Source organism: Onychostruthus taczanowskii, unplaced genomic scaffold, assembly GCF_017590055.1.
Source record: "Onychostruthus taczanowskii isolate IOZ18803 unplaced genomic scaffold, ASM1759005v1 scaffold43, whole genome shotgun sequence".
Taxonomy (NCBI): domain Eukaryota; kingdom Metazoa; phylum Chordata; class Aves; order Passeriformes; family Passeridae; genus Onychostruthus; species Onychostruthus taczanowskii.
Genome location: NW_024501792.1, coordinates 2,497,972 through 2,516,396, shown reverse-complemented (window position 1 = coordinate 2,516,396; position 18,425 = coordinate 2,497,972). Strand labels below are relative to the sequence as shown.

Here is an 18,425-nt window from a genome sequence, read left to right as displayed (position 1 = left end):
CACTTGGAGCAGCAAAACTGCCCAGAGTGCAGCTTTACTGCTGTGCCCAGCCCTGGGGGTTCACTCTGGGCCTCCCACCTGCTTGTTCTCTGACTCTTTGACAGCCTGGTTCACGTGGTTGAGGATCTGGCGGCAGTGATCTGCTGCTTTCTTGACTTTCTCCTTCTCCTCAGGCAGCTCTGCAAGAACAAAAGAGTGGGACAGTGCTTCCAGCAAAGGTTTGGGCAGGCAGCCCTGCAGTGCAGTGTGCTGACCTCAAACTGGACAAAGAGGAGTTAAACTCACAGAGAAGTCATCAACAAAGGCAATGCAACAGTGATAAAAACGAGATTTGTGACAGCAGAGAATTGATTGTGACCTGCACATCATTACACACAATGCAATTGTTACTCTCCCTTTTTTAGGGCCTTGTGACAACTCACAATAATGTGGGAAACCTAAAATCCCTACTAAAATCCTTACTAAGAGTACAGGCACAGGTGAACCCATCAATTCTCACCAGCAGCCACACAGAGAATTCACTTAACAGGAACATCAACCAGTACATCAAAGATAATGGAGTATCACATGCTTTCCTAATTAGGATTAGAGGGAACTTGTAGCTGCAGTCTATTTTTATGAGTAATGAAATTACCCTGCAGCAGGTATCAGATAGTAAAGCTGGGAAGGCATTTTGTGCTATTATTTATCACATTTTTACCTGTTGTGCTGGAAGTATCTTTCAGTGTAACACATCCTAATTAAACCCCACCCTCTGCAAGAGCATGAGGACGTTCTGTGCTGCTTTAGAGGTTTGACAGATTCACTTATTTCACACTGAATTTCCTTTTTATTTTCCTAAGGAGGCACTAACACTGGATTTTTCTTTTTATTATTATTATTTTTTACACCTCCCGTGCAGACAGCAGCAGTGAGGTCGCAATGAAAACAGAGACACATAAAACTGAAGTGTTATTTAACACATTTACCTAAAAAACCTGCTGAGATGGGTGCCCAAATCCCAGTGGCAAGGCTTTACCTGTGTATTTAGCAATGTTATCCAGCAGAAGGGGGTATTTAGTCAACCTCTGCATCTCCGTGGGGATGATATCCTTCAGCTGCAGCCGCCGGCACAGGGGATTGCTCTCAGCGTCCTAAATTTCAACAGCACAATATCTGCATTTGTCATTTTTATTAAGGCCATAATTACCTGAATGCACAACATCTATTCATCACTTAAACATCTATTACTTCACTTTCCAGTAATTAAATACAAGACAAGAGATGCCAAGATCTATCACCCAGACAACACATCCCCTCTCCATCTGCAATTACCCAGAGGAAAAGCTCATCACAGCAGCAGTGCCTTCCTCCCCTCATTACTCCCCATGGGCATGGGCCCATCCCCAATCCATCTCAGTCAGCAGCTCCCAGGGAACCCATCAGTTTGGGCTTTCACACCGCAGCAAAACACAGGATATTTGTCAAATCTCCCCCTGTACTCCCAGAGCTCCTCCCAGCCTGTGCTGATGGAGATGATGCTCTCCTGCAAATGCCACGTGGACCCAAAGCCCACTCCTGGCAGGCAGAGCAGCTGTGCAGCATCTGTCTCCTGCTCCTGGCACTCTGAGCACTCTTCCCCACAGAATTTGGCACCCTTGAGGGAGATGGGACACTCCTGCCTGGGACACTGTGCTGCCCTGCATTCCATCAGGACACTCAGTGCTCCCCAGAACTGAAGGCTCCTCCCTCCAGAAACCATCAGGAGAGATAAATACAGTGCTGGACATGTCCCCAGCTGAAGGCAGCCTTAGCCATGACGTCATTAATTAATGTCATTAATTATCAGAACTTTATCTAGGAGGATTCATTGGGCTGTGCTGAAGCAACTTAAAAGCCTGGTGGAGAAAACTCCAAAGCCTGGTGGAGAAACTGAGAGCTTAGGGGAAAAATCTCAGAGCTTAGGGGGAAAAACCTCAAAAGCCTGGTGGAGAAACTCAAAGCCTGGTGGAGAAACTCAAAGCTTGGTGAAGACAACTCAAAGCCTAAAGGAGAAGCTCACAAGCCCGGTGGAGAAAACTCAAAAGCCTGGTGGAGAAACTGAGAGCTTAGGGGAAAAAACTCAAGAGTTCGGTGAAAAACCCAAGGCCTGGAAGAGAAAACTCAAAGCCTGGTGAAAAACTCAAGGCCTGGAGGAGAAAACTCAAAGCCTGGTGAAAAACTCAAGGCCTGGAGGAGAAAATTCAAAGCCTGGCAGAGAAAACTCCAAGCCCTGTGGCAAACCCACCTGCACGAAGGTCTGGAAGCGCGAGTCCTTCTTCTGGCGGGACTTGATGACCTCGAGGGCAAAGGGCTGGTTGCTGCAGAAGGTGGCAGTGGCAAGTTTCAGCTTCTCCTCTGCTGGTCCACTAAACTGTGCCAGAAAGCCAAAAAAGCCAAGTTTAGACAGGCTGGAGCTCAACACGAGGCACCCTCAGCAGGCAGAGCTACATGGGACTGGGATCACCAGGGAACATAGGAGTTATTGACAAAAATGAGGAGGCATTTCTGCCCTGGGTTAAGGCTTTGTCTTCCCAGAGGAGACCTTTACATCTCAAACTCTTCAGTTCTCCTGAATGCAGCCCTCCCACATCACAGAATCCCAAACTGGTTTGGGTTGAAAGGGATTTGAAAGCTCATCCCCATCATGGGCAGGGACACTTTCCACTACCCCAAAACATCCTTGAAGACTTCCAGGGATGGGGCAGCCAAATCTCTCCATAAAGATCTCAAAAGCAAAGCCTGCAGCAGCACTATAAACTCCAAATTTATACACTCTAAGATTAGAAATCAGTATTTCTAACCACCTTTTAACTGCACCGCAGGCAACACCAGGCTCACACTTCAATGTTACCAAAATAAATCGTGCCACTACATTTTTCAAAATCCCACTCTCACCTTTATGTACTCAAAGTACCTTTCTATTCTACCCACACATCTTAAGGATATTATTCTTGTGCCTTAAATGACTCTCATCTCCAGTCAGATGAAAATCCTCTGAGTTCTTCCTGCTTTCCTTCCCCCCTCATCCTCCAGCTCTGTTTTGGCTCCAGAACTCGCAGCCCTTCAGTTCCCATTGCTGGGAATTACCTCCTCCAACCTCTGGCTCTACTGGTCATTCCATGACACATTATTTCGAAATAGAAGAAATATTAAAAGAATTTTACCCAGGAGAGCAAATCTTCCCCAATTTGGCCAATGACAGAAGTCTCGTTCCTTTTTCGGACAGATTTCATCTGATCGTTCAGTGCAACTAAAAAACAAGGGAAAAAAGGCAAATTTTATTAATGGTGGTCAAATTGCTGGCTTCATTTTCAGCATTTAACATAAAAGCTGTTCTAGGAGAAGATTAGATTTGATATAATTTTAATTAGCCAATAAACAACATTCTGCAACTTAATAAATTTAGGATATCTAATAAAATGTGATGTAACTCCTTTATGCTTGTGTCTCACTTGGCTTCAAAGGACCCCTAAGAACCATTCCAAACTCATCTTTTCTGAGGCTCAATATAATTTTTCTATAAACAGGAATAATGCAGAAGCCAGAAAACCACACAGCTGATGATTCAGTGGCTGAAATTCCTATTGTGAGCAGTCCTTTCCCTAAACAACGAGGAAGGGCAACCCTTCAGAAACAAAAAAATCAATCTTCATAAATCTGTTTTCTGCTCTCCTCAGGAACAGTTCTACCACCTCAAACCCTGGCCCATAAAGCTCACTGCTCCTTTTATCAAGCATGAATCAACACAGATAAGGAAAAGGAACACTGGACACATGATTCCTTATCAAAATATCTTTGTGAATCAGAAATGGAACAAGTGTGAGCAAAAGCAAGCCCAGGGCAGTGTCCTGAAGAATTCTGCTCCATCTCAAGTGTTGGGTGAAGCTGCCTGGTGTTCCAGGGTCCCTTTGCTTCAATTTTTCAGCCACTGGAATCCCAAATTCCAGCATCCAGCTGCTCCTACCATGCAGCCCAAGGATGTCCTCCAGGTTGGAGAAGATTTTCCGCTTGTCACTGGAGCTGAGGATGCCCTCCCTGGTGACCCTCTGGTAGAAGACGTTGTGCAGGACCTTCAGCGTGCGCACGTGGGCTCGCTCCGTGTAGAACAGCTCTGGGGAGACAGGGACAGCAGGATTGCAGCCCCTCAGGGCAGGTCCCTCAGCAGCATTTCCCCCCCTGGTTCATATTCCAGGCTCTGCTGTAATTCCATGTTTGAATTGTTTGTGAAATTCCACCATTTACCCCAAACCAAGAGATCTGAGCTCACGAATCCACGCAGGAGCTGCAGCTCAAACCTGCTGAAGTTTGGGAGCAGCATTTCCATCACCTGCTTCCCAAAAAACCAAGCTTTTCTTGTTTTCTTTTACAGAACATATTAAAAACTTGGCCTTTCAGTGCCTTAATATTTAATAATCACTTGGTATTGTTTATTTCTCCTCTAAGGACTGGATCAATCTCACCTCAGGTTACTTCCCAGTAACAAGCACAGGTTTCACAGCAAAGAACTCTTCAAACCAAAAGTTCTACAATTCTCCAGCCACTACTTCACAAAATCAGTAAAGAAAAACCTAATTGTAAATTTTTTAAGAACTTCAAAGCTCTCGGGGAAGGTTTCAGCTCTGAGCTTGGCCAGGTAGGACAGAACCTCCATCTCACCATTTATCACCTCCTGACGTTTGATTTCGTAGGGTTGCAGCCCCATCAGCACCTCCCTGCTCACAAGCTGCTGCCAGTTGGGAGGGTCCATGTCCATGTCGAAGTCATAGAGCTCATCCTCACTCTGCACATCTGCAAAGCCAACACTGTCCATCCTGATGGGAGGAGAAAAAGAGAGAGTTAATTCCCGTTCCAGGGAAAAGCTGAGTACATCAATCAGCTTTATGAATACACTGTCCCTGCCAGCTGGGGGCTGTTGGATGCCTGAACCTCTGGGCACATTCTCTAATTTTGCCCTTTACAGACTGACTGTTCTGACAGTGTTTTCATAACCCTCCTTTTAACGACACAGATCAAATCATGTGCAGTCAGATATCAAGGCAGTGAAAAGGGCAGGTTACAGTTTCTTGCCTCTGTCTATCTGCAGGTACAGAACCAACAGCAACCCAGGTTGGAAAGGAAAATAGGGATCTCTCTACTCCCTAACCCAACTCCCATCCACTCAAATCAGTGGATACAGCAATCATTCCACTTCACTCACAGATCAAAGGGGTATTTTTGCATATGACTCACGCCACCTGCCCTACAAATAGCTGCCAGTGTCTGATTTCATGTGTTCTTAAAGAAAAGGGATCATGCAGACAACTGGGCTGCCTCAGAACAAAGAGCACTGCTGCATTCTGCTTCATAACCATTTGAAATCCAAACAAATTCAGTCAAGTTCAAACATTTCCAAGCACACTCACTTGCGAAAAGGCTTCGGTGTTCCCATGTCAACCATCCTGCAAGGAAGGAAAGCAATCATTAGGAAGCTTGTGCCTGAATTTCTCTCTGCCCAGAATGATTTCAGAATGGTGGTCTGAGCTCCAAAGCAGAGTATTCTACACCCTCTCCTGACAGTTTTCTAGCAGAGCAGAGACACAGACCAAAGTTTCCTAATTCTCCCAACAATATTTAACACAAGCAATGTCACTGTCATTTTATGCACTAAATTTCAGCAGCCACTGTCACACTGACAAAGATCACTCTACAAAGATCTTTTCCAACCCATTCCAAGCTTTCCTGACTCTCTCTCAAGGCTCCCTCAAGCAGCCAGCGTTACCTCTCAGACTCTCCCTCCTCCTCCTGCAGGTTTTCCAAAGGAGATGGGAACTCAAAGGTGTTGTTGGGTGTACGAGGGGTGCCATCCATGGAGTCACTGGCAGGTGGGGCTTCCCCAGGCTGCTTCACACCTGGACACAGGATAAATGTGAAAGGTGAGGAACCAAGTTAGAGGACATCAGAGAACCTCCCAGCCTCTCCAGAGCCTCAATTCCAGCTTCAGAGCTGGAGGAACTCGATTCCCAGGGTGGTAAGAACAAATCTCAGTGACAAAAGCTTCAGGTGGCACCCGTTGGGTTTTTCCTGTTGGATGATCCAATGCCACACTGGCAGAACCCACTAACAACCACTGCTGCTCGTGGCACGATTCCCTAATTGAGGAAAGCTGATTAAGGTGAGGAAGAGCAGCTCCAATGACATCAAAGCATTGCCTAATTAGCCCAGCTCGTTGCATCAGTGCTCTGCACATCCGGTTCACAGCACGACCTTTAACCACTCTCCATTCCACCCTACCTGTGTCACTGTCCTTGCTGCCCTCTGGAGAGGCAAAGGGCCCCATGGCCAGGGGGGACATGGGGTTGGCAGGGGGGTAAGGGGCATCTGTGCCATCGCTGGAGGAGCCGCTCTGGCGCATCTTGCTGGACTCGGGGGGCTCTGGGCTCACAGAAGAGGCTGTGGGTGAGTGCTTGGGGTGCCTGGGCTTCTGCATCTCCATGGCCCTGCCAACTGGACCAAAAAGAATCATCACCCTGCTGAAACCACCTTTTCAGTGCTGAGAGAAGCAGCATCGCAGGACCAAAACAGGTTTGTGTGTTTTCGAAGCTGGATTTTAACAAGAAGAAGTTTAAAATCAATCAATCCTACTGAACATCACTCAATCCTACTGAACATCAGTCAATTCTACTGAAAATCACTCAATCCTACTGAAAATCACTCAATCCTAAGGCAAATCACTCAATCCTACTGCAAATCACTCAATCCTGCTGAAAATCACTCAATCCTGCTGAAAATCCCTCAATCCTTCCCCAAAATGCCTCAATCCCAGCCCAAAATTCTATTCCACAACCCCTCCAAGTGAGACAGGGTTGGGAGGGAATTGGCAGAAGCAGGGTCCAAACTGGGAGGACTGGGACTGGGTGAGGCAGGATGGGTGGGATGAGGTTTAGGGGGGCAAATAGGGTTCCTGGCATGGATTTTGGAAGGCAGCAGGGATGTTCCGTGGCTCCCAGGCTAGCAGGGGGTTCCTGGCTGACATACTTGCACTGCTGTCGTGTCGGCTCGGTCTCCTCGGGGGGCCCAGAATGTTGGGGAAGCCTCTCCTCTTCCCTTTCTCCTCTCCTTCTTTCTCTTTCTTGATGCTTTGCTGCAGGAAAAGAAAAGCAAACTCATCGCTCACTGCTTCAAATCCAGCTGTTTGCTGAGATTTTAATCAGTTCTTCAAAGCTGCAGAAGGGAGAGGACACAAAGCTTCTAAAAGGTTTCACACTGTTTCACCTTTTTGGTTTCACACTGTTTCACCTTTTTGGTTAGTGCAGAACTGCTTGAAACTCTCTTAATATTTCAAAGGAAGCTGAAATGTTGATGAAAATAAGTAACTACTGTGACCAGATACACCCTCATGCTGTGGGAGACAAGGGATCACACCCACAGGGATGAAGTTTTGGTGGAAATATTCATTATATAACTGGAAAAGTGGGGGTGGCAGGGAGAGGAGCTCTCCTGCATCACAAACCAGGAGGGTTTGAGTAAGTTTCTCCAGCAAAACTTGAAGTAAACAAGGCAACAGCTTTAATGAGACTCTCCTGTGGTTTAAGGTTGTGTTCTCTGAAATATTCCTCCCCCGAAGTTTTAATAACAGCCAAAAACAAGGTGAATTCAGGGGTAGAGATAAAGGAAATAATTCCAATTATTTCAAATTCACGCCTCTGCCAACAGATGCAGAACCCAATTTCAGCTCTTAGGTTTGCTGTGCAGCTCAGCAATCCCAGAAACATAAAAATCACACCCATTTTTAATTTTTTTCCTGCGAAACTGGGGTTTGAATGGCACACAAACCCTCTGTGGCCAGGGCAGCACTACCTTGATCTTTGGCAGGAAACCAATGCGGCCCCGCTTCTGCTCCAGGTTCCGAGGCTCTTTGACTTTCACTCCCAGGTGTTTCATGTAGGTGAGGATCACATATTGCATCGTGGAGCTGCCAAACACAGAAAAAAACCAGGGAGGTTTAGGAAAAAGATAGTGGGAAAATACACTGAGTCAATAAAATTAAGGTCAAGTGCCAAGGTTCTGTTGAGAAGTTCATTTTTAAATTCAAGTGATGAAATGAACGGAAATAAATTCCCACAGATAATGGGGAGGTTCAGGCAACATCGAATTTATTGTTTTGTAAATTATGGAGTAAATAAAGATGGAATATATGGATGGGGAAGCTCTGGCACAGGGTGCCCAGAGAAGCTGTGGCTGCCCCTGGATCCCTGGAAGTGTCCAAGGCCAGGCTGGAGCACCTGGGACAGTGGAAGGTGTCCCTGCCCATGGCAAGAATTGGAATTAATTCATCTTTAAGGCCCCTTCCAACCCAAATCATTCCATGATAAAAGGCACAGAAGCCCAGCAGGTGAAAATACAATTTGAGAATTACACAGAAGGTCCTAAAATTCTACACTAAAACCACATTTGATGTCACATTATAGCTTTGAGTTATGGTAGAAATAAGCAGCAGTAAAAGGTGACTGCAAAAAGCAGAGGAAAAGCTGCTCAGATAAAAACTGAACAGGACAAGGCACGCACAGAAAATAAATGTTAGAGCAGATTGAAGCAGTTACAACACAAAACAAAAATAAACACAAACTCTCAGTGACAGTAATTTTTAAGATGTGAAACACAGGCAACAAACATCAGCAAAGAAGAGGCTGGTGCTCTGAATTCCAATGATTTGTGCCAGGGGATTCAGGAGTTTGGAGAACAGCCGGGAGAGGGCTGTCGTGTTCCATCAGCACAACACAGCCCGAGCTGCCCAGCTCCCATTACCTCTTGTCTTCTTCCAGAGGCTGAGATGTCATCCTAAAAACAAGAAAGGGTTTTCAAATGAAACTCAAAACCCAATTAACACCCGGTCCCATCCACCCAGAGCATCAGTAGTTGTGTTGAAGTGTCCTTTAGAATGTTCAGCACTCCCAGCAGGGGGAAAAAAAATAAAATCAAGAATCAAAAGTGAAGGTTTAGCTGTGGAAATTGGATTCAGCCCGCATTAAAAAGGAGAAAATGGGTTGTGAAGCTGTTGTTTCTACAGGAAAAGGGCTCTGATCTAATAATGCACAGGCTGACAATGGCAGCAGTCCCTGCACTATTTCACAGCAGCCTCCTGGACAAAACAGCCTTCCCTTCCCTCCCGCCTCAGCCCTGCTGTCACCACCCCAACCAACACCCAGGGGCATCAATCCACACACACTGACACCAAATCCCACCCTCCAATTCCTCCATCCCGCTTTTCCCACGTCTGAGGCAGCACCTTTAAGGTTATTTTTTCCCCCCCACCTTCCTATTTGGTGTCACTTACAGGACCTCCTCGATTTTGGCCAGGATCTGCTCTGCACAGCTCCTCTCCTTCTCCACGGCGTTGCGGTCGCGGAGCCGCTCTGCGTCCAGCCTGCTCAGCTCCCCCTCGGCCAGGGTGAGCCCCATGCTCCTCTTCTGCCTGCAACAGGGCACAGGGAGCATCACCTGCAGCTGGGAATTGCCCTGTGGCACTCAGGGTGTCATCACAGAGGGGCTTTTGGGGTGTTTGAAGGATCTACATGAGGTTTTTAGGTATAAAATAGTTCGTTGCTGAGCTTGGCATGGAGCTCTTAGCACAGGAAAAAGCAAATTAATTATCAACTTCTACTCCATGCCTGTGAGAGCTCACAGAATCACAGAATTCACAGAACCACCAGGTTGGAGGAGACCTTCAAGATCACCAAGTCCAACCCAGCCCCAGCTGTCAGCAGCTCTCTGGTGACACAACTTTCCCAGGCATTGCTCTGGGAAAGGCTGTGAGAAAATCAGGGAAAAGAATAAGAAACAATTCTTATCTTAGCTTGCTGCACCTGTTATTTTGAACTTGTAGAATGTGTTATAGAGATCTGTTTGCCAAAGTTTCTTAATTAGCCAGTGGTGATGGTGTTTTAATTAAAGGACCCATCAAATCCACCTATAGCAAACTAAGGTATAAAAAACTATGGGTCTCTTAATAAAGTATTATTAACCTTCTATAAATGCATGAAGTCTATACCAGTTATTACCCAGTCCTGACCTGTTGCAACAACACCCCAGCACCTCAACTAAACCCTGGCACCCAGTGCCACATCCAGGCTTTGTTAAACACACCCAGGGATGGTGACTGCACCACCTCCCCAGGCAGAACATTCCAGAACTTTATCACCTTTCTGGGAAAAACTTCTTCCTAATATTCAACCTGTATTTCCCTTGGCCCAGCTTGAGCTCTGTAAAGGGGATTATTCCCTGCCCAAAGGGGAGAGGGAAGGAAAATAGGGACAGGAAAAAAAATATATAAGCTGATTATAAACACAACCAGTAAGAGAGATTTATACAACAAAACCTACGAAAAAATACTCTGACATTTCCTCACACAGCTTCCAGGAATGAAGAATCCAAGCTCTAGGATTGCAGCTGATGACTTGATTTAAGGATTGGCCACAGGGTGTATTCCTGGTATATTCCTATCCAGCCAAGAGGAATTTTATCTCCCTCAGGTTTCCTTGTGCTGGAACGCTGACTGAAATCAAATATGAATGAAAAGGAAACTCCACTGAGAGCTTTTGGTACCTGAAATCTTCCAGGTTCCTCTGAACCTCTGGGCAGACTTTATCCTGCATGGTTTGGATGAACTGGCGGTGCAGCTCCTCAGGGAGGAGCTCTGGCCTTCTCCTGTCTGAGGCAGAAAATTCACCAATGATTCCTTTGGGAACAGTCCCCACCTTCAATAAATGACTTCAATAAAGTCATTTCCCTGAATTAACCCACCCTCTGCCCTTCACTCCCACCCTACCTAATTCCAAGGAGATTTCCTCTGGAACTGGGACTTTCAGGTTCTGCAAAAGGAAAGAAAGGCTGGGAGAACCCACAGAGAAACCAGCACCCCAATAAAACACACAAATCACTCCAGGAAATTCCCTCAAAAGCCAAAATCATCCAACCTGAGCACCTGCTGGATTGAAAAGGGGAGACTCCCATGAATATATTATCATTCACAGGATTATTTAAGGTGAACATGTGGTACATAAAGCTCTGCTGCAGTTTCTGGGAGTTTAATTTATGACAACAAAGAATTTTCTCAGCTTTCCAACAGAGATATAAAATTTCCCAATCCCTGGAACAGCCACATCAATACCCACAGCAATTATTAACTAAAAAGCAACGTAGAAGAGCCAGAACTTGCTTACCTACCATTAAATTATTTCTCCTATCAACAACAAATCCCCTGGGATTTACTTTGTTACCAGGCATCTGAGGCCATTCATTCCCTGGTAACATTTCAACAAAAATACTTAAACCTTTTATTACATTTTTACATTTTATGAAGTTATTTATTAAACAATATTCCAATTTTGATTTTTTAAACTGCTTCTTTTGGAGGGCTTTAACCCCCTTAGTTTTTCACAGTTCAGGTGAGTGGAGATAGGTCAAAGTCAACTTGCTGGATGTGTAAAAATGAGGAAAACAAGAGGAACCTACTGCAGCTCTGTCCAGGAAAAACTGGTAAAACTCCAGGAAAACACGCCGGGTCTCTTTGGAGTTGGTCTGTTTGTACAGGTCTGTGTAAAGGTAGCACAGCTGTGGGGAACAGGAGGGCAAAAAATGAGGTGAAAACCATGAAAACTCCAAGTTTTCTTTGCAGTATTTCAAGGAATTCAGCAGTGCTAGGTTGAAAGCTTTCCCAGCTCCTGGGGAGGTGCCCTGGCAATGGGGGGAGAGGGAAGGGGCTGGAAGAGGAGCACAGAGAGGTCAAAGCTTCCCTGTAGACAACTGATCCCACACCTTGAGGTGGAATTAGAGGCTTTCAGGAGATAACTAATTATTTGTAAGCAGCCAAACATAAAGGGAACAATTCTCTTTGTGTTTCTCCCTTTACCTGAGGAAATAAATGTGGATTTATCACCCTCAGGCCTGCACAGGGTCTGCATTTCCCTCCTTGCCAGGGCATGGCAGTGAGTGCTACACAAGATCTGCTAAATTCTGATGAAGATCCCCAAAATGTGAGCCAGGGAAACAATTCCAGAGCTTCTCACCAGTGCTGCAGGATCAAACTGGGACACCACGTGGTGCAGGAGGACAGCCAGGTGAGCCGGCCGGGATTTCAGGAGCTCGATGTTCTGGAAGCAGCTGCACTGCCCATTGATCTGCAGGGGACAGGGAATTACATCTGAGTTAGTCAGGAATAAGAGAAAGGACAGCTAAAATAATTCAGAGTACATAGGTGGTAGCTGTGCTGCTGTGACAAGAATGCAGGATTTAATACAAAACTAAAGAAAATTAAATCGATTATAAATAAATAAATTTATAATTATTTATAAAATTATATCATTTATTTTTATATAATTTAAATAAATAAATAGATAATAAATTGAGGTTTGGATAACAGACTCAAAGATGGATATTGTCATAAATTCCCCAAATATTTCTATTTGGAAAGATCAGCAACAACATGAATTCCCAAATTCTTATTTCACCATACAAGGAGTACTCAGCAGTTTAGGAACAGAGGAAGAGAATTGTGGTTGGTGGGGAAAAAAGGCTGAAAGTCATTCCCACCTGCTCCTGCTCCGTGTCAAAATCATCATCCTCTGCTCCAATGATCTGAGTCCCCACTCGGGCCAGGGGACTTCCAACACTGGACTGGGAGTCCTGGGGGAGACAAGGAGAAAAGCACAACCTTGGGATTGTCCCTCACAGGAAAACTCAGAGATGCCCTGATCATTTTAACTCTTCAAAAACTCCACCTCGGATCCCCCTCCCAAAATCCAAACGTTCCCAAACATCAGATGAGGTGCATCAAGAGCAGCTGCAGCCAGGAGCACACCTGGCACGTGCTCAATGCCATCCCTGCACAGGGGGAAATGTGGCTTTGGGAGGAGGGCAAGGAGAATCCAGGAGTCATCCCAAGGATGATGATGATGTGTTCAGACAGCTCTGCACTTCCTCCTGAGCTCCACTTGAAATGGCAGCCCCCAAATGAGGGAATATCCTAAAAAAAAGGGCTGGACTCAAGGAATAAAACATTTGCAACTGCTCTCCTTGTTCCAGGCCCAGCTGTTTCACTGCTGATCAGGTATTTCTCACCTCTAAATGGCCCTGCTCTTAAGCTCCATAAACATTTACTCAGCTAATTAAATTTCCCTGCACTGCTTTAATTGCATTTTATTTTCTAAAGCAAAGTTCAGGCATGCTCCATTTAGAAAGTGGGGGAAAGCAGCAAGATTTTAATGGGCCTACTAGAGGAGATCTGTTGTGACACTTGATGTTTTGTACTCACAGTGTCTTGAAGCTCAGCCTTTTCTGGGCTCTCATCTGGATAAATCCTCTCCTTCAGGCCACTGCGAGGGCTCTGGGAAAGAGGGAAGTTCAGTTCTGGTAAGTACCAGCAGATCCAGGGAAGGGAGAACTGCACAGGGCAGTTTGTCAGCCACAACAGCCAAAAACTTCTCCTTTCTCACAGGAAAAGGAGGTGTGAAAAACCAGAGTCAAATCTGTGTCCTACGTGCACAGTAAAACAAAATACCCCCAAAACTCAAATGAATGCAGAAGTTTTGGTCAGAAATCTGGTGACAGTGACCAACAGCAGAGCTGTAAAATCCCCAGCCCTTGGCTTTTTCCTTGCTCTCTCCACCTTTCCTCACAGTTCAGCTCTCTTCTCCCATCTGCCAGCAATCCTCTTGCTCAGGAAGCCCAGCAGAGCCTTATTTGCAAAACCCACGTGCTGCTGCCTCATCTTCAGTGTGTCCAAAGGTTTTTCCAGCCAGGCCACTGCTCAGGCTGCTGCTTTCCAGCCTGGCTTTTTCCCAGCTGCAGAACTCTTTCCACTTCCAAAGGTTTCTTTCACCCCTGCTCCTTAAGTTTCTCAGAGCTGGATTAAAGGCTGGAATGTTTGGTGTGCCAATCACCTGCACTGATCAAATACCACCCCCAATACTGACAGTGATGATTATTAGGAAGATAATTACGGATTTTGTTGTGCATTTATTAAACACAAACACTGAGTGGGATCTGGTCAGGTTTGGAATGTTTCAAAACAGAGTTGTGGATGCTCCCATCTCACCCAGCTCCTTTTCACTTCCAACTGCTGGGACAAATTTAGCTCCCACATCCTTAAGTTAATCAACAAACTTAGGCCAAATCCAAGCAGGGAGTCTCAATTCCTCTGCACTAATCAGATAGTGCCTTAATTAAGGATGAAGCACCAAGGGAGAGCACAGGAGCACACAGATTGATAAATCATGAGTGAGCACACCAAAAGCCTTTGCTGGAGGCAGGAACTGAAGCTGATTTGGGAGAAGGAAGGCTCTTTCCCACTCTCAGGGCAAGCTGCCTGGATCTGAGTCACGGTGCTGCAGTTGGAATATTCCCTTCAAAGATGCTCTAACTGGTAAAGGGGTTTAGAGAAACATGCTGGCATCCATCTTTGTCTGGTTACAGGGATTAACGCCAGGACAATCTAATCCTGGATAAAACCCCCAAATTTATTCTCTCCCAGTCTCTAACAGCAGTCCAGTAAACCAGGTTTTCAAAGGGAAAGGTTTTGGTGAGCACTGAGGAGCTTGTTCCAGGAAAGCACGGGACAGCACACACACAGAATCTGCCAAGGAAACCCAAATGCAAGAGAGAGAGAAGCAAAGCCCTGGGGCTGCCCCAAACTCACATCAGCAATGTCACTGTTGGGTCTGGAGGGGCTGTCACCACTGAAATCCAGTTTGCTGCCACTGTCCCCACTCTCTGCCTCCCCCTCGCTGATCTGCAGCGACTCCGACACAGACCTGGAGGACAGGACTCCATCCTGCAAAGATGAAAGCAGAATATTTCAAAAGACTATCCTTAAAAATCAACTCCTTCAAAAGCCAGCAGCTCACATTACTCATAAAACCTTCATTTATCTAGAAAAGGCTGCAGTTCTTTTCTAAGATAAAACAACCACACCAAATTTTCAGCACTTTTAACATAGGGGAAAAGGGAAAAATGACACAGCCTAAATTAATTTCTTTTCAAAAGTGAAAACAAAATTGTTTAAAGCTTCCAAGAATGACTTCAGGGGTGTATTTTAAGTTGCACTGACAGATAATAAACACATCATTGTTTGCACTCGTTCTTAAAAGCAGGATTTCAGAGAAGAGAGCCCACTGTAAAATGTACTCCACATCCTGATTAAGATGACAGTGCCAACTTCCAATCTCAGCTGCAGAGGGTGCAGCCTGCCCAGGATGCCTTGGGAAGGCTGAGCTAGAGCAGAGGCTGCACAGAGCTAAAGAATAAAGCAGGGATTTATTAAAAGGATCTCCTCCATGGATGCACCTTGGGCAGCACAAGAGCCCAGCCAGGGCTGCACCCAGGATGAACCAAAATGGTCCCAAAAGGAACCCAAGATGAACCCAAATGGTCCCAAAAGGAACCCAAGGTGAACCCAAATGGTCCCAAAGTGCTCGAGCGCTCACAGGGTCTCTCCCTGGGATCAGCTCTGCTCCATGTGCACATTGCAGTTCAGTGTCCAATTCCAGCTCAGCCCCTGCACTCCCATCCTGCTTGTTTTTCTCTCTCCAGCCCACGGGGTTTGTGCTCTTGGGCTGAGATTTGGATCATTTGTCCTTGGTGCCCAGCTGGAGCAGGAATTGTTTTGTGTCCCTGCTCTGTGCAGAGAGCTCCCCATCCCCTGATGTGAACCCAGACCCACACACTAAAGCAGCACAGAATCTGAAAAATACAAAAGCTAAACGCTGAGGCATCAGCCAGAACACCATCACCCCCCTGGATTGTGCCTGGGCACTCCCCAGAGCAGGCTGAGCCCGGGTTACCTGGGTGCAGCCCGTGGCCTTGGACAGCTGCTCCTGCAGCTGAGGAATGTGTTTCTTTGCCTCCTGGATCTCCTTGAGCAGGCGGGTGGAGGGAGTCCTGCTGTACTCCTCCTGCAGGACCTGCAAAAGATTTGTTTGTGTCTTTTAAATGAACACCTGCACATCTGCACACCCAAGGAGCTGCTACACAAAGTCTGTTTTACACAGCTCTGCCAATAAATTAAATTAACGACCCCTCTTTGCATCACTTCCCCCAGCTCTCTCCAAGCTGCACAGCTCCAGTACCTGCAGCCTCTCCTGCTCCTTCTGGAGCATCTTCCTCAGAATCTCCACCTTCTGGTTGTGGACAATGTTATTCTCCTCCTAGGAAGAACAGAGAGATTAATGTTGGGTTTGTTTGGCAGATAAGGAAAATGGACATGCACATTTTTCACTTACTTCCTAAAAATAGGCTCTGAAAAGCCCTGTGAGAAGTAATTCAAATTTTCAACCCTATACTATGTATTCTTTCTTAATTTTGTATAAAAATTTTGTATAAAACCAGTACAAAAACCTGTATTACTATTATTTGTACAGTAATTCAAATTTTCAACCCTATACTATGTATTCTTTCTTAATTTTGTATAAAAATTTTGTATAAAACCAGTACAAAAACCTGTATTTCTATTATTTGTACATTTATATACACACACACAAATAATATATACATTATTTGCATACAGTACAAAAACCTGTATTACTATTATTTGTACATATATATACACACACACACACAAATAATATATACATTACTTGCATACATGTATATACATATATACATATTATATATATATAAAAAATATATATGTATATATTTGTATATTAAAAATATTATTTATATTATTTGTCCCAGCAAGATAGAACGGCATATGCTTTTTCAGAAGTGACAAATACACACAGACAGGATAAATATCCCAATGCCCATTTGCTTTTTCAGAAGTGAACAAATACCCACAGACAGGATAAATACCCCAATGCCCCATTTGAAGTACAAAAAAAAATTAAAATTCATGCCAAAACCACCCGACTCCATTTCTCCTTTTGGGAAGAGAGCTCCAAGCCTTACCCCCATGAGCACTGGGCTGGTGATCCTTTCTGCATTCCCTGACGTGCCAGGCGAGTGGGGGGATGCCATGATGGGAGACATATGCCCAAAAGCTGCCAGATCCACGTCAGAATCAGCCAAGGGAATCTGGGGTGACCCTGGAGGGCGCCCCTGGACAGTGAGAGCTACATAGGAACCAGCTGTGGGGACACAAGGACAGGCACAGGTCACACACACGGGGACATTGCTGTGCTTCTTTGATTTCCCTCACCCTGGAGATACAACTCACACCATTCCTCCTCCAAATTGAGCCTGAGAGCACTGCCTGCTTTAGAATTCTGTTTAAATTTGAGATATTCCATAAAATTTCATGAGAATCAGCCTTTATAAAAGCAAGCAATCCAACTTCCAGCCCAGCAGGTTATATTTGCAGTGCGCACACACAAAATAAACCACCAGCACCTCCTTCCTCACGGAATAAAATCCACCAGGAAAATATTTCCTATAGTGCTGTGAAGGCATCACACAGCAATGCACAGTAAGTGGTATTTAAAGTGGAAATAAAGCATCCAGGCAAGGTTTGGTGGTAATTCAAACATTAAATTCAGGAGAAGTTACAGGAGAAGGCATCAGCTTAAATTCAGGATGTTAAAATCATTTCGATTTCACTTCCCTGTTTCACACACTCCCCTGATCTCTCAGTGCTGGCCTCACCCCTGTCACTTGGCAGGGCCCTGGAAATGATGCCTGTCACACTTTCAAGGTGACACAAGAGCCACCTGCCTTTACTTACACTTGATCAGCTTGACCACCTCCAAATGGTTCGAGTGTGTTACCAGAGTCCCGTTCACCTGGCAGGGAGCAGAGAAAATTCAGTGTTTGGCTCCTTGTTTCCAAGCAATTCCACACATTCCAGAAGAACAGCAGCATTTTCTTCTCCCCCATCTCCATTACTGCCTCTTTCAAGACATTACCAGATAAATTATTTATCCTTCTAACAGTTTATCTGTGAGCAGAGCTCTGCAGAAAGAAAACTGTGCACACACCAAAAGAACTCAAGCAGGCAGACAAACAAAAAAAAAGGCAATCCATCTCTGCCTGGGCAGAAAAACAACAGGGTAGCTAATTTAGTTCATTAATTTCAATGCCTGGTTGAAATCCCAGCTCCATCTGTGTCAGGAGCTGCTGTAGCATTTTGCAGCAATAGTTTACAGAGTCTTTTAAGTTACTGACTTGATTTCTTACTTGCTTGGGACTAAAAAAGAACGCAGATGTGGGAGCAGTTAGGGGGAAAACAACAATTCAGGCAGGCAGTTTATTTACAGATCATTATTAACAACTCTGCCTTCCTTCTCTTCCCTGCCATTTCTGGTTTTATTGTATTTGTGATACTTGAGCCTGGCAGGATGCTGAACTTGTCCATAAAATTCTGAAATGAGGATCTGGAGGAGAGCCATTCCCAGAACACTGAAGCTTAGCCCATTCCTAATGCAAACACCACAGCA

At 45.3% G+C, this 18,425-nt stretch overlaps 1 protein-coding gene across 1 annotated transcript in view; it reads right to left on the bottom strand.

Moving 5' to 3' along the window:
* Positions 1-18,425, bottom strand: part of ARHGEF12 (Rho guanine nucleotide exchange factor 12) — a 77,049-nt gene that overhangs the window by 14,727 nt on the left and 43,897 nt on the right. The window contains exons 7-30 of the mRNA XM_041413770.1: positions 17,714-17,771; positions 16,942-17,120; positions 16,122-16,199; positions 15,837-15,956; positions 14,693-14,827; positions 13,310-13,381; positions 12,589-12,681; positions 12,066-12,176; positions 11,512-11,610; positions 10,826-10,868; positions 10,603-10,708; positions 9,335-9,472; positions 8,806-8,838; positions 7,858-7,972; positions 7,036-7,141; positions 6,292-6,504; positions 5,780-5,909; positions 5,424-5,459; positions 4,678-4,832; positions 3,986-4,132; positions 3,186-3,271; positions 2,267-2,392; positions 1,019-1,133; positions 79-179 (exon numbers count right to left, since the gene is read on the bottom strand). Of these exons, the coding sequence (XP_041269704.1) occupies positions 79-179; positions 1,019-1,133; positions 2,267-2,392; positions 3,186-3,271; positions 3,986-4,132; positions 4,678-4,832; positions 5,424-5,459; positions 5,780-5,909; positions 6,292-6,504; positions 7,036-7,141; positions 7,858-7,972; positions 8,806-8,838; positions 9,335-9,472; positions 10,603-10,708; positions 10,826-10,868; positions 11,512-11,610; positions 12,066-12,176; positions 12,589-12,681; positions 13,310-13,381; positions 14,693-14,827; positions 15,837-15,956; positions 16,122-16,199; positions 16,942-17,120; positions 17,714-17,771 (2,595 nt within the window). The remainder of the gene's footprint in view (positions 1-78; positions 180-1,018; positions 1,134-2,266; positions 2,393-3,185; positions 3,272-3,985; positions 4,133-4,677; positions 4,833-5,423; positions 5,460-5,779; positions 5,910-6,291; positions 6,505-7,035; positions 7,142-7,857; positions 7,973-8,805; positions 8,839-9,334; positions 9,473-10,602; positions 10,709-10,825; positions 10,869-11,511; positions 11,611-12,065; positions 12,177-12,588; positions 12,682-13,309; positions 13,382-14,692; positions 14,828-15,836; positions 15,957-16,121; positions 16,200-16,941; positions 17,121-17,713; positions 17,772-18,425) is intronic.